Here is a 15,979-nt window from a genome sequence, read left to right as displayed (position 1 = left end):
GACGCATATCCCACGGTACTTATTGGGGTCAAATTTGTCTCCACTTCTGGCGTGATCAGTCGTTGGTTCCAAATATTGGGCAATATGCTAATATGCCAATTTCTCTCTCTCCCTCTGCCTCTCTCTCTCTCTCTCTCTCTCTCTTCTCTCTCTCTCTCTCTCTCTCTCTCTCTCTCTCTCTCTCTCTCTCTCTCTCTCCTCTCTCTCCTCTCTCCCCTCTCTCTCCTCTCCCTCTCTGCCTCTCTCCTCTCTCTCCTCTCTCTCTCCTCTCTCTCCCCCCCACTCTCTCTCTTCTCTCTCTCTTCTCTCTCTCTCCTTTCTCTCTCCTCTCTCCCCCAATCTCTCTCCTCCCCCCCTCTCTCTCTCTAGCAAATGCAATATAACAGAAAACAGCATGCAGTTCTCGTGACCGTGTGTCATATTCTCCTTCTCTTCCACAGTGCGAGACAGAGTGAATATATGTGACTGGAACCTCATGCTGTTTGCTGTTTTGTCACTTGTGATAGTATGTCTGTTGGGTTTGTTCCGCTAATCTCTTGTGGACAGAAGTAAGTAATATAAATCTACCGAGTATCTGGCACAGCGTTTTGGTTCTGGGTTGCTGAGATTACTTATTGATGTGTGTGATGAGAAGTGCAAGCGGGTAGAGGGTAATATAAATTCTAGGTAGCAGGTAGTAGGTAGTAGGTAGCAGGTAGTAGGTACAGGTAGTAGGTAAAGGGTAGCAGGTAGCAGGTGGTAGGTTAGCGGGTAGTGGGTAAAGGGTAGCAGGTAGTAGGTAGCAGGTAGTAGGTAGTAGGTAGTAGGTAGAAGGTAGTAGGTAGTAGGTAGCAGGTAGCAGGTAGCGGGTAGCGGGTAGAGGGTAGTGGGTAAAGGGTAGCAGGTAGTACAGCAGGTAACATAGGTACTAGCAGGAAGGTAGCAGGTAGCAGGTTAGTAGGTAGTAGGGTAGTAGGTAGGTGAAGGTAGCAGGTAGCAGGTAGCAGGTAGCGGGTAGAAGGTAGCAGGTAGTAGGTAGCAGGTAGCAGGTAGTAGGTAGTAGGTAGAAGGTAGAAGGTAGTAGGTAGCAGGTAGCAGGTAGCAGGTAGCAGGTAGCAGGTAGTAGGTAGTAGGTAGCAGGTAGAAGGTAGTAGGTAGAAGTAGGTAGTAGGTATCAGGTAGCAGTAGCAGGTAGGTAAGTAGCAGGTAGCAGTAGCAGGTAGCAGGTAGGTAGAAGGTAGGTAGAAGGTAGCAGGTAGCAGGTAGCATGTAGCAGGTAGCAGGTAGTAGGTAGCAGGTAGAAGGTAGCAGGTAGTAGGTAGCAGGTAGTAGGTAGTAGGTAGCAGTTAGCAGGTAGTAGGTAGCAGGTAGCCGGTAGTAGGTAGCAGGTAGTAGGTAGAAGGTAGAAGGTAGTAGGTAGCAGGTAGCAGGTAGTAGGTAGCAGGTAGCAGGTAGTAGGTAGAAGGTAGCAGGTAGTAGGTAGCAGGTAGCAGTTAGAAGGTAGTAGGTAGCAGGTAGAAGGTAGCAGGTAGCAGGTAGGTAGAAGGTAGCAGGTAGTAGGTAGTAGGTAGCAGTTAGAAGGTAGTAGGTAGCAGGTAGTAGGTAGAAGGTAGCAGGTAGTAGGTAGCAGGTAGCAGGTAGAAGGTAGCAGGTAGTAGGTAGTAGTCAGCAGGTATAACCTAGTCTCTTTAGAAGTTACTGTAACAGTTTTCAATCAATTTATGCTTTTAACAGAGCTGCTGTTAATATCTCTCTCTCTCACCCATCTCTCTCCCTCTCTCTCTCCTCCATCTCTCCCTCTCTCTATATCTCTCTCTCCCCTCTCTCCCCCCTCTTTCTCTCCCTCTTTCTCTCTCTCTCACCCTTTCTCCTTCTCACTCTCCTTCTCTCGCAGGTTGTGTGTTTGAGACAAGGCTGTGCTCCAGGGAGCAGTTCTGCTCTGATGGTGAGTATCCTCTGTCTGTCTGTCTGTCTGTCTGTCTGTCTGTCTGTCTGTCTGTCTGGGGGCTGAGCGCTCGGGATCTCCTAGACAGTACCACACATTTGGTCCAGATAAGCCAGGTAATTACCCTCTTCCTGTATCTCCTAGAGATATCTCCTAGGGGTATCTCCTATCTCCCCAATCACCCTCTTCCTGTATCTCCTAGAGAGATCTCCTAGAGGTATCTCCTAGAGGTATCTCCTATCTCCCCAATCACACTCTTCCTGTATCTCCTAGAGAGATCTCCTAAAGGTATCTCCTAGAGGTATCTCCCCAATCACCCTCTTCTTGTATCTCCTAGAGATATCCCCTAGAGGTATCTCATATCTCCTCAATCACCCTCTTCCTGTATCTCCTAAAGGTATCTCCTAGAAGTATCTCCCCAATCACCCTCTTTCTGTATCTACAAGAGGTATCTCCTATCTCCCCAATCACCCTCTTCCTGTATCTCCTAGAGGTATCTCCTATCTCCCCAATCACCCTCTTCCTGTATCTCCTAGAGATATCTCCTAGAGGTATCTCCTATCTCCCCAATCACCCTATTCCTGTATCTCCTAGAGGTATCTCCTATCTCCCCAATCACCCTCTTCCTGTATCTCCTAGAGGTATCTCCTAGAGGTATCTCCTATCTCCCCAATCACCCTCTTCCTGTATCTCCTAGAGGTATCTCCTAGAGGTATCTCCTATCTCCCAATCACCCTCTTCCTGTATCTCCTAGAGGTATCTCCTAGAGGTATCTCCTATCTCCCCAATCACCCTCTTCCTGTATCTCCTAGAGTTATCTCCTAGATGTATCTCCTATCTCCCCAATCACCCTCTTCCTGTATCTCCTAGAGATATCTCCTAGAGGTATCTCCTATCTCCCCAATCACCCTCTTCCTGTATCTCCTAGAAGATTCTCCCATCCCCCAATCACCCTCTTCCTGTACCTCCTAGAGGTATTGCCTAGAGGTATCTCCTAGAGGTATCTCCTAGAGGTATCTCCTATCTCCCCAAACACCCTCTTCATGTATCTCCTAAAGGTATCTCCTATCTCCCCAATCACCCTCTTCCTGTATCTCCTAGAGGTTTCTCCTGTATCCCCAATCACCCTCTTCCTGTATCTCCTAAAGGTATCTCCTATCTCCCCAATCACCCTCTTCCTGTATCTCCTAGAGATATCTCCTCTCTCCCCAATCACCCTCTTCCTGTATCTCCTAGAGGTATCTCCTAGAGGTATCTCCTAGAGGTATCTCCTATCTCCCCAATCACCCTCTTCCTGTATCTCCTAGAGGTATCTCCTAGAGGTATCTCCCAGAGATATCTCCTATCTCCCCAATCACCCTCTTCCTGTATCTCCTAGAGATATCTCCTATCTCCCCAATCACCCTCTTCCTGTATCTCCTAGAGGTATCTCCTAGAGGAATCTCCTATCTCCCCAATCACCCTCTTCTTGTATCTCCTAGAGGTATCTCCTAGAGGTATCTCCTAGAGGTATCTCCTATCTCCCCAATCACCCTCTTCCTGTATCTCCTGTTCCTCAAACACCTCTGTATCTCCCTGGGGCATGTAAGCGTTTCCTACAGTTTCTATAAACCCAAAACGTACAGGAATGGGACTAAGCACTCACTCCAGAGGGGGTACCCGTGTTGAGGCTCAGTATGGCGGATGCGTTGTTGCCTACCCTTACCACCTGGGGACGGCCCGTCAAGAAGTCCAGGATCCAGTTGCAGGTGTTCAATCTCATGGTCCGGAGCTTAGTCATTACCTTTGTCAAATAGACTATGGTGGTCTTCTTGAAACATGTAGATATTACAGACTGGGTCAGAGAGAGGTTGAAAATGTCAGTGAAGACACTTGCCAGTTGGTCAGCGCATGCTTTTAATACATGTCCTCGTAATCCGTCTGGCCCTGTGGCTTTACGAATTTTTACCTGTTTCAAGGTCCTACTTACATCACTACGGAGAACGAGATCACACAGTCGTCCAGAACTTGCTGGTGCTTTCATGCATGGTTCAGTGTTGCTTTCCTCCTAGAATGCATTTAGCTCGTCTGGTATGCTTGTGTCACTGGACACAAACAAAGAGGTAAAACTAATTTTAGTTTTCCTGCATTAAAGTCCCCGGCCACTAGGAGCGCTGCTTCTGGATGAGCATTTTCTTCTTTGCTTATGGCCTTATACAGCTGGTTGAGTGCAGTCTTAATGACAGGCTGATAAATAGACAGCTACGAAAATTATAGATGAAAGCTCTCTCGGCAGACAGAGATTTGCAACTTATTCATGAGGTATTCTAACTCAGACGAGCAAAAAACTTGAGACTTCTTTAAAACATTTGAGAGAGAATGAGGTGTATGTTATCCCATGTTGTTCCCGTGTAACTCAGTTGGTAGGGCATGGTGCGTGCAGCGCTAGGGTTGTAGGTTTGATTCCCATGGGGGACCAGTAAGAAAAAACTATTAACATGTATGTCACTCTGGATACCCTGATGAAGAAACGTTGGACATTACATTTTTGCATCTGAGCTCTTAAGAGTGTGCGGCTCTCCTTTATTTTCAAGTTTTCTACTCCACTAGCCAGCACCTCGCCTAAATATGTGTGCGTGTCTTTTTCTTCTAGATTGTTCTGGATGAGAGTGTCTGCCAAAATATTACATGTTATTCAGCCGCGATGATGAGAAACATTAGGACATTGCAGTTATTCTGTTCCTGTTGATAGATTTCTTCTCTAGTAAATTGCACGTTCGCTGACAAGACAATGGAGGTTCAGGTGCTTGCCGACGTCTAATCATGACACTTCCTCTTTCGAGTCCCGGGGACAGGGCCTGGATGTGAAACGGGGATAGGGCCTGGATGTGTAACGGGGATAGGGCCTGGATGTGAAACGGGGATAGGGCCTGGATGTGAAACGGGGATAGGGCATGGATGTGTAACGGGGATAGGGCCTGGATGTGAAATGGGGATAGGGCCTGGATGTGAACCGGGATAGGGCCTGGATGTGAACCGGGATAGGGCCTGGATGTGAAACGGGGATAGGGCCTGGATGTGAAACGGGGATAGGGCCTGGATGTGAAACGGGGATAGGGCCTGGATGTGTAACGGGGATAGGGCCTGGATGTGAAACGGGGATAGGGCCTGGATGTGAAACGGGGATAGGGCCTGGATGTGAAACGGGGATAGGGCCTGGATGTGAAACGGGGATAGGGCCTGGATGTGTAACGGGGATAGGGCCTGGATGTGTAACGGGGATAGGGCCTGGATGTGTAACGGGGATAGGGCCGGGGATAGGGCCTGGATGTGAAACGGGGATAGGGCCTGGATGTGAAACAGGGATAGGGCCTGGATGTGTAACGGGGATAGGGCCTGGATGTGTAACGGGGATAGGGCCTGGATGTGTAACGGGGATAGGGCCTGGATGTGAAACGGGGATAGGGCCTGGATGTGAAACGGGGATAGGGCCTGGATGTGAAACGGGGATAGGGCCTGGATGTGAAACGGGGATAGGGCCTGGATGTGAAACGGGGATAGGGCCTGTGTAACGGATGTGAAACGGGGACAGGGCCTGGATGTGAAACGGGGACAGGGCCTGTGTAACGGATGTGAAACAGGGATAGGGCCTGTGTAACGAATGTGAAACAGGGAGAGGGCCTGTGTAACGGATGTGAAACGGGGACAGGGCCTGTGTAACGAATGTGAAACAGGGATAGGGCCTGTGTAACGAATGTGAAACAGGGATAGGGCCTGTGTAACGGATGTGAAACAGGGATAGGGCCTGTGTAACGGATGTGAAACGGGGACAGGGCCTGTGTAACGAATGTGAAACAGGGATAGGGCCTGTGTAACGGATGTGAAACGGGTACAGGGCCTGTGTAACGGATGTGAAACAGGGATAGGACCTGTGTAACGGATGTGAAATGGCTAGCTTAGTTAGCGGTGGTGCGCGTAAAATAGCGTTTCAATCGGTGACGTCACTCTGAGACCTTGAAGTAGTAGTTCCCCTTGCTCTCCAAGGGCTACGGCTTTTGTGGAGCGATGGGTAACGATGCTTTGAGGGTGTCAGTCGTTGATGTGTGCAGAGCGTCCCTGGGTCGCTCTGGACAAGAGGAATACCTATGTGAGAATGCTGTTCATCGACTACAGCTCTGCATTTAACACCATAGTAATCTCCAAGCTCGTCATCAAGCTCGAGACCCTGGGTCTCGACCCCGCCCTGTGCAACTGGGTACTGGACTTCCTGATGGGCCACCCCCAGGTGGTGAGGGTAGGCAACAACATCTCCACCCCGCTGATCCTCAACACTGGGGCCCCACAAGGGTGCGTTCTGAGCCCTCTCCTGTACTCCCTGTTCACCCACGACTGCGCGGCAACGCACGCCTCCAACTCAATCATCAAGTTTGCGGACGACACAACAGTGGTAGGCTTGATTACCAACAACGACGAGACGGCCTACAGGGAGGAGGTGAGGGCCCTCGGAGTGTGGTGTCAGGACAATAACCTCACACTCAACGTCAACAAAACTAAGGAGATGATTGTGGACTTCAGGAAACAGCAGAGTGAACACCCCCCTGTCCACATCGATGGAACAGTAGCGGAGAGGGTAGTAAGTTTTAAGTTCCTCGGCATACACATCACAGACAAACTGAATTGGTCCACTCACACAGACAGCATTGTGAACCTCAGGAGGCTGAAGAAATTCGGCTTGTCACCAAAAGCACTCACAAACTTCTACAGATGCACAATCGAGAGCATCCTGGCGGGCTGTATCACCGCCTGTTACGGCAACTGCTCCGCCCACAACCGTAAGGCTCTCCAGAGGGTAGTGAGGTCTGCACAACGTATCACCGGGGGCAAACTACCTGCCCTCCAGGACACCTACACCACCCGATGTTACAGGAAGGCCACAAAGATCATCAAGGACAACACCCACCCGAGCCACTGCCTGGTCACCCCGCTATCATCCAGAAGGCGAGGTCAGTACAGGTGCATCAAAGCTGGGACCGAGAGACTGAAAAACAGCTTCTATCTCAAGGCCATCAGACTGTTAAACAGCCACCACTAACATTGAGTGGCTGCTGCCAACACACTGACTCAACTCCAGCCACTTCAATAATGGGAATTGATGGGAAAGGATGTAAAATATATCACTAGCCACTTTAAACAATGCTACCTAATATAATGTTTACATACCCTACATTATTCATCTCATATGTATACATATATACTGTACTCTATCATCGACTGCATCCTTATGTAATACATGTATCACTAGCCACTTTAACTATGCCACTTTGTTTACATACTCATCTCATATGTATATACTGTACTCGATACCATCTACTGTATCTTGCCTATGCTGCTCTGCACCATCACTCATTCATATCTTTATGTACATATTCTTTATCCCCTTACACTGTGTATAAGAAATTACTTTTGGAATTGTTAGTTAGATTACTTGTTGGTTATTACTGCATTGTCGGAACTGGAAGCACAAGCATTTCGCTACACTCGCATTAACATCTGCTAACCATGTGTGTATGTGACAAATAAAATTTGATTTGATTTGGTATGGGTGAGGGGACGGTCTAAAGTTATACTGTTACACCTGGTCTGTGGTAAGCATTACACAGAGGTATAAAAGTACTACTTCTAAGTTGTCTTTGGGGGTGTATCTGTACGTTACTATTTATATTTATGACAACTTTTATTTTTACTTCACCACATTCCTAAAGAAAATAATGTACTTTTTACTCTAGACATTTTCCCTGACACCCAAAAAGTACTTGTTACATTTTGACAGGAAAACAGTCCAAGTCAACCCTACTGCCTCTGATCTGGCAGATCATGGATCACATGACATCCAGAGATCACATGACATCCAGAGATCACATGACATCCAGAGATCACATGACATCCAGGGATCACATGACATCCAGAGAAGCTGACTCGTAGTAGAAATAGTAGAAAGTAGAAATATTCCCCCAAATCGAGATTATTGATCGCAGTTTTAGGAAATGATGGCGGGAATATTACCTACCAAAAAAAAAAAAAAAATAGCAGTTGGTGTGAAGCCGACAGCTGTACACTGCAGCGTCATTTCCCAGAGTCCTATCCTCACAGCAGCTGTTGGTTTATTTGTCCTATCCTCACAGCAGCTACGTAGCTGTTGGTTTATTTGTCCTACCCTCAAAGCAGCTACGTAGCTGTTGGTTTATTTGTCCTATCCTCACAGCAGCTACGTAGCTGTTGGTTTATTTGTCCTATCCTCACAGCAGCTACGTAGCTGTTGGTTTATTTGTCCTATCCTCACAGCAGCTACGTAGCTGTTGGTTTATTTGTCCTATCCTCACAGCAGCTACGTAGCTGTTGGTTTATTTGTCCTACCCTCAAAGCAGCTACGTAGCTGTTGGTTTATTTGTCCTATCCTCACAGCAGCTACGTAGCTGTTGGTTTATTTGTCCTATCCTCACAGCAGCTACGTAGCTGTTGGTTTATTTGTCCTATCCTCACAGCAGCTACGTAGCTGTTGGTTAATTTGTCCTATCCTCACAGCAGCTGTTGGTTTATTTGTCCTATCCTCACAGCAGCTGTTGGTTTATTTGTCCTATCCTCACAGCAGCTACGTAGCTGTTGGTTTATTTGTCCTATCCTCACAGCAGCTACGTAGCTGTTGGTTTATTTGTCCTATCCTCACAGCAGCTACGTAGCTGTTGGTTTATTTGTCCTATCCTCACAGCAGCTACGTAGCTGTTGGTTTATTTGTCCTATCCTCACAGCTGCTACGTAGCTGTTGGTTTATTTGTCCTATCCTCACAGCAGCTGTTGGTTTATTTGTCCTATCATCACAGCAGCTGTTGGTTTATTTGTCCTATCATCACAGCAGCTGTTGGTTTATTTGTCCTACCCTTACAGCAGCTGTTGGTTTATTTGTCCTATCCTCACAGCAGCTGTTGGTTTATTTGTCCTATCCTCACAGCAGCTACGTAGCTGTTGATTTATTTGTCCTATCCTCACAGCAGCTGTTGGTTTATTTGTCCTATCCTCACAGCAGCTGTTGGTTTATTTGTCCTACCCTCACAGCAGCTACGTAGCTGTTGGTTTATTTGTCCTATCCTCACAGCAGCTACGTAGCTGTTGGTTTATTTGTCCTATCCTCACAGCAGCTGTTGGTTTATTGGTCCTATCCTCACAGCAGCTGTTGGTTTATTTGTCCTATCCTCACAGCAGCTGTTGGTTTATTTGTCCTACCCTCACAGCAGCTACATAGCTGTTGGTTTATTTGTCCTACCCTCACAGCAGCTACATAGCTGTTGGTTTATTTGTCCTACCCTCACAGCAGCTACGTAGCTATTGGTTTATTTGTCCTATCCTCACAGCAGCTACGTAGCTGTTGGTTTATTTGTCCTACCCTCACAGCAGCTACGTAGCTTTTGGTTTATTTGTCCTATCCTCACAGCAGCTACGTAGCTGTTGGTTTATTTGTCCTATCCTCACAGCAGCTGTTGGTTTATTTGTCCTATCCTCACAGCAGCTACCTAGCTGTTGGTTTATTTGTCCTATCCTCACAGCAGCTGTTGGTTTATTTGTCCTATCCTCACAGCAGCTGTTGGTTTATTTGTCCTATCCTCACAGCAGCTGTTGGTTTATTTGTCCTACCCTCACAGCAGCTGTTGGTTTATTTGTCCTATCCTCACAGCAGCTGTTGGTTTATTTGTCCTATCATCACAGCAGCTGTTGGTTTATTTGTCCTATCCTCACAGCAGCTACGTAGCTGTTGGTTTATTTGTCCTATCCTCACAGCAGCTACGTAGCTGTTGGTTTATTTGTCCTATCCTCACAGCAGCTGTTGGTTTATTTGTCCTATCCTCACAGCAGCTGTTGGTTTATTTGTCCTATCATCACAGCAGCTGTTGGTTTATTTGTCCTATCCTCACAGCAGCTGTTGGTTTATTTGTCCTACCCTCACAGCAGCTACGTAGCTGTTGGTTTATTTGTCCTATCCTCACAGCAGCTGTTGGTTTATTTGTCCTACCCTCACAGCAGCTACGTAGCTGTTGGTTTATTTGTCCTATCCTCACAGCAGCTGTTGGTTTATTTGTCCTACCCTCACAGCAGCTACGTAGCTGTTGGTTTATTTGTCCTATCCTCACAGCAGCTGCGTAGCTTTTGACTGAGTGTAATGGATTTTCATCAGTGTTATGATGCGTGGGTGTATGATGTGTATGATGTATTGGTGCAGACTTATTCATTGATGATTAGTAGCTATATAGCTACCTAGACACCACAGACACAGCCACATAATCTTAGCTAGCTAGGTACCACAGACACATAACCTTAGCTAGCTAGCTAGGTACCACAGACACATAACCTTAGCTAGCTAGGTACCACAGACACATAACCTTAGCTAGCTAGGTACCACAGACACATAACCTTAGCTAGCTAGGTACCACAGACACATAACCTTAGCCAGTTAGCTAGGTACCACAGACACATAACCTTAGCTAGCTAGGTACCACAGACACATAACCTTAGCTAGCTAGGTACCACAGACACATAACCTTAGCTAGCTAGGTACCACAGACACATAACCTTAGCTAGCTAGCTAGGTACCACAGACACATAACCTTAGCTAGCTAGGTACCACAGACACATAACCTTAGCTAGCTAGCTACCACAGACACATAACCTTAGCTAGCTAGGTACCACAGATACATAACCTTAGCAAGCTCGGTACCACAGATACATAACCTTAGCCAGTTAGCTCGGTACCACAGACACATAACCTTAGCTAGCTAGGTACCACAGACACATAACCTTAGCTAGCTAGGTACCACAGACACATAACCTTAGCCAGTTAGCTAGATACCACAGATACATAACCTTAGCAAGCTAGCTAGGTACCACAGACACATAATCTTAGCTAGCTCGGTACCACAGACACATAACCTTAGCCAGTTAGCTAGGTACAGCAGACACATAACCTTAGCTAGCTAGGTACCACAGACACATAACCTTAGCTAGCTAGCTACCACAGACACATAACCTTAGCTAGCTAGGTACCACAGATACATAACCTTAGCAAGCTCGGTACCACAGATACATAACCTTAGCCAGTTAGCTCGGTACCACAGACACATAACTTTAGCTAGCTAGCTACCACAGATACATAACCTTAGCAAGCTAGGTCCCACAGACACATAACCTTAGCTAGCTAGGTATCACAGACACATAACCTTAGCTATCTAGGTACCACAGACACATAACCTTAGCTAGCTAGGTACCACAGACACATAACCTTAGCTAGCTAGGTACCACAGACACATAACCTTAGCTAGCTAGGTACCACAGACACATAACCTTAGCTAGCTGGGTACCACAGACACATAACCTTAGCTAGCTAGGTACCACTGTTGTATCAAATTTTGGATCTGTTTAGTGTATATGTCTCTGCTGATTGGCTCAGTGTTGTGGTGTGTGTGTGTGTGTGTGTGTGTGTGTGTGTGTGTGTGTGTGTGTGTGTGTGTGTTGTGGTAGGTATCTACAGTATGTGGGATAAGGTATGTGGCTGAGTTAATACATACTGATACTGCATTCAGCATTGAAATTGAACGACATACCATTTGAATTTGCACGGGGTACCCTGTGTGTTACTGTGTACGCCATACTATGGTGACGAGTGTGTTTATGTGTGTGTGTGTGTGTGTGTGTTTGTGTTTATTGTTGTAGTGTATTGGGGAGGGGAAGACACACACAGGCAAATATCTCCCTCCTCCCTCTCTTCTGTCACCCCCTCACTCATTCCCTCCCTCTCCTCCCTCATTCCCTCCCTCTCCTTCGTTATTCCCTCCCTCCCTCTCCTTCGTTATTCCCTCCCTCTCCTTCGTCATTCCCTCCCTCCCTCTCCTCCGTCATTCCCTCCCTCATTCCCTCCCTCTCCTCCGTCATTCCCTCCCTCATTCCCTCCCTCTCATCCCTCATTCCCTCCCTCATTCCCTCCCTCTCCTCTGTCATTCCCTCCCTCATTCCCTCCCTCTCCTCCCTCATTCCCTCCCTCCCTCTCCTCCGTCATTCCCTCCCTCCCTCTCCTCCGTCATTCCCTCCCTCCCTCTCCTCCGTCATTCCCTCCCTCCCTCTCCTCCGTCATTCCCTCCCTCCCTCTCCTTCGTCATACCCTCCCTCCCTCTCCTCCGTTATTCCCTCCCTCCCTCTCCTTCGTCATACCCTCCCTCCCTCTCCTCCGTCATTCCCTCCCTCTCCTTCGTCATGCCCTCCCTTCCTCTCCTCCATAATTCCCTCCCTCTCATCTCCTCTCCTCTCCTCAGCCTCATCAAAGCTCCTCTTCAACACTACATATCGTCTCCCTGGCAACGGTGAAATCATCAGGCTGATAGCAGCGAGGCAGCTGGGTCAACGCCCCCACAGTCTCTCTCTCCTTCCTCTCTCGCTTTCCTCTCTCTCACTTAACTCTCTCTCTCTCCTTCCTCTCTCGCTTTCCTCTCTCTCTCTCCTTCTCTCTCACTTAACTCTCTCTCTCTCCTTCCTCTCAATCCTTCCTCTCTCTCTCTCCTACTCTCTCACTTAACTCTCTCTCTCTCCTTCTCTCTCACTTAACTCTCTCTCTCTCCTTCTCTCTCACTTAACTCTCTCTCTCTCCTTCCTCTCTCGCTTTCCTCTCTCTCTCTCCTACTCTCTCACTTAACTCTCTCTCTCTCTTTATCTCTCTGCTCCTCAGAAAGAGGATGAATCACTAGTGCTTACACACTACTCCTCCACACATACGTACACACTCACTATTCCTTTCTCATCCCTCTAACTCTCCTCCTTACGCTCCCTCTTTCCCTCTCTCATCTCCTCCTTCCTCTCTCTCTCTCTCTCTCTCTCTCCCTCTCTCATCTCCTCATTCCTCTCTCTCTCTCTCTCTCTCTCTCATCTCCTCCTTCCTCTCACTCTCTCTCTCTCTCTCTCCTCCTTCCCTGCTCTCATCTCCTCCTTCCCCGCTCTCACCTCCTCCTTCCTCTCTCACATCCTCCTTCCTCTCTCTCCCTCCCTCTCTCATCTCCTCCTTCCTCTCACTCTCTCCCTCTCTCATCTCCTCCTTCCTCTCACTCTCTCACTCTCTCATCTCCTCCTTCCTCTCTCTTTCTCTCTCTCTCTCCCTCTCTCATCTCCTCCTTCCTCTCTCTCCCTCACTCTCTCATCTCCTCCTTCCTCTCTCTCATCTCCTCCTTCCTCTCTCTCCCTCCCTCCCTCTCTCATCTACTCCTTCCTCTCCCTCTCTCCCTCTCTCATCTCCTCCTTCCTCTCTCTCCCTCCCTCCCTCTCTCATCTCCTCCTTCCTCTCCCTCTCTCCCTCTCTCATCTCCTCCTTCCTCTCTCTCATCTCCTCCTTCCTCTCTCTTTCTCTCTCTCTCTCCCTCTCTCATCTCCCCCTTCCTCTCTCTCATATCCTCCTTCCTCTCTCTCCCTCCCTCTCTCATCTCCTCCTTCCTCTCTCTCACCTCCTCCTTCTCCGCTCTCACCTCCCCGGCCACAATGTGTTTACAATACCACGATGGCACTTTTAAGATAATAGAAGTTAAGAAAATATTTACTAAAATAAATAAAGTAAAACACAGTTACACAATAAAATAACAATAATGAAGTTATGTACAGGGTCTACCAGTACTGAGTCAATCTGTAGGGGTACAGGTTAGGGTTAGGGTTTGTCGAGCTAATATATACTTATAGCCATAGTCTAGGTCTACTGACTAAAATCTGGGTTTATGATTGTCTTTACATTTTGCCATGGTTTGGTTTGCTAGATGTAGGTAACCTATAGACCACGATAGGCCTACATCTTATTTCAGATAGCCTACAATAACCGAGGCAAGATGTCAAGGAAAATAACCCCTTTTAGCAGTTTGTTCAAATTTGATTTTATTTCGTATGAATAGCGAGGCGAATTCGAGATAAGAAGTGCTTCTTTCACCCTGCTGGAATTGGCTACTGAAGATGGGGGTCGTCGTTTCAATCCCTGAATCAAATATTAATAATATGGTTATGAACTGAATAGGCCGATGTTTGTCAACAACAGATAGTGTTGTTTTTTTTGTTTTTTTTACCTGAAGCTTAATCTGATTGTTACTGTTAGCCTACAGTATCCTAATCTGACTGTGACTGTTAGCCTACAGTATCTTAATCTGACTGTGACTGTTAGCCTACAGTATCTTAATCTGACTGTTACTGTTAGCCTACAGTATCTTAATCTGACTGTGACTGTTAGCCTACAGTATCTTAATCTGATTGTTACTGTTAGCCTACAGTATCTTAATCTGATTGTTACTGTTAGCCTACAGTATCTTAATCTGACTGTGACTGTTAGCCTACAGTATCTTAATCTGACTGTGACTGTTAGCCTACAGTATCTTAATCTGACTGTGACTGTTAGCCTACAGTATCTTAATCTGACTGTGACTGTTAGCCTACAGTATCTTAATCTGACTGTGACTGTTAGCCTACAGTATCTTAATCTGACTGTGACTGTTAGCCTACAGTATCTTAATCTGACTGTGACTGTTAGCCTACAGTATCCTAATCTGACTGTGACTGTTAGCCTACAGTATCTTAATCTGACTGTTATTGTTAGCCTATAGTATCTTAATCTGACTGTGACTGTTAGCCTACAGTATCTTAATCTGACTGTGACTGTTAGCCTACAGTATCTTAATCTGACTGTTATTGTTAGCCTATAGTATCTTAATCTGACTGTGACTGTTAGCCTACAGTATCTTAATCTGACTGTGACTGTTAGCCTATAGTATCTTAATCTGACTGTGACTGTTAGCCTACAGTATCTTAATCTGACTGTGACTGTTAGCCTACAGTATCTTAATCTGACTGTTATTGTTAGCCTACAGTATCTTAATCTGACTGTGACTGTTAGCCTACAGTATCTTAATCTGACTGTGACTGTTAGCCTACAGTATCTTAATCTGACTGTGACTGTTAGCCTACAGTATCTTAATCTGACTGTGACTGTTAGCCTATAGTATCCTAATCTGACTGTCACTGTTAGCCTACCTGGAGCAGGAAAACATATGTAATAAATAACAAGGCAGAGGAGTACCATCACTTCCATTTCAGATGTCCACTGATTACGCCGAAAACCCTTCGCTTGATGCGGTTTTCCATAAGCAAAAAGTTCACATTATAGCAGTCTAAACAACCTCTTAGCATCTAAAGTGCTCTAGAGCGCGCAAAGTCGTTTTCCTGTGCTTTGTCACCCGTTATTTATTAATATGTGTCGCGAATATGGTCAGAGTTTTGGGAGGACGTTAGGAAGTGCCAGCTCAGTTTCCACCTCATTTTGTGGGCAGTGAGCACATAGCCTGTCTTCTCTTGAGAGCCAGGTCTGCCCACGGTGGCCTCTCTCAATAGCAAGGCTATGCTCACTGAGTCTGTACATAGTATCTATACATTTCCACCTGCAACCCTCTATTCCCCCATTCCCTCCATTCCCCATCTCTTCAACCCTCTATTCCCCCATTCCCTCCATTCCCCCTCCTTTCACCCCTCTATTCCCCCATTCCCTCCATTCCCCATCTCTTCACCCCTCTATTCCCCCATTCCCTCCATTCCCCATCTCTTCACCCCTCTATTCCCCCATTCCCTCCACCCCCTCCTTTCACCCCTCTATTCCCCCCATTCCGTCCATCCCCCATCCATTCACCCTTCTATCCTCCAGTCCTATTAATACAAGTGACTAATGTATTTTTCATGGAGCGAGAGAGAGAGAGAGAGCTGAGTTTACTCTGAAGGAGAGTGGAGAGAGAGGGCTGAGATCACTATGAAAGAGAGAGAGAGAGAGAGAGAGAGAGGGCTGGTTTCACTGTGGAGTAGAGAGAGAGGGGTGAGTTCACTATGAAGGAGAGAAAAGAGAGGGTGGGGTGAGTTCACTATGGAGGAGAGAAGAGAGAGAGGGCTGAGTTCACTATGAAGGAGAGAAGAGAGAGGGCTGAGTTCACTATGAAGGAGAGAAGAGAGAGAGGGCTGAGTTCACTATGAAGG

The 15,979-nt window shown here is 46.9% G+C and overlaps 1 protein-coding gene across 1 annotated transcript in view; it reads left to right on the top strand.

Moving 5' to 3' along the window:
- LOC135521392 (receptor-type tyrosine-protein phosphatase-like N) overlaps window positions 1–15,979 on the top strand; it is a 109,838-nt gene that overhangs the window by 6,591 nt on the left and 87,268 nt on the right. The window contains exon 2 of the mRNA XM_064947293.1: window positions 1,874–1,924. Coding sequence (XP_064803365.1) covers window positions 1,874–1,924 — 51 coding nt within the window. The remainder of the gene's footprint in view (window positions 1–1,873; window positions 1,925–15,979) is intronic.

The sequence above is a fragment of the Oncorhynchus masou genome, chromosome 29, assembly GCF_036934945.1.
Source record: "Oncorhynchus masou masou isolate Uvic2021 chromosome 29, UVic_Omas_1.1, whole genome shotgun sequence".
Classification (NCBI taxonomy): domain Eukaryota; kingdom Metazoa; phylum Chordata; class Actinopteri; order Salmoniformes; family Salmonidae; genus Oncorhynchus; species Oncorhynchus masou.
The sequence above is the reverse complement of the archived record's forward strand: the minus strand, read 5'-3'. Positions and strand labels throughout refer to the sequence as shown.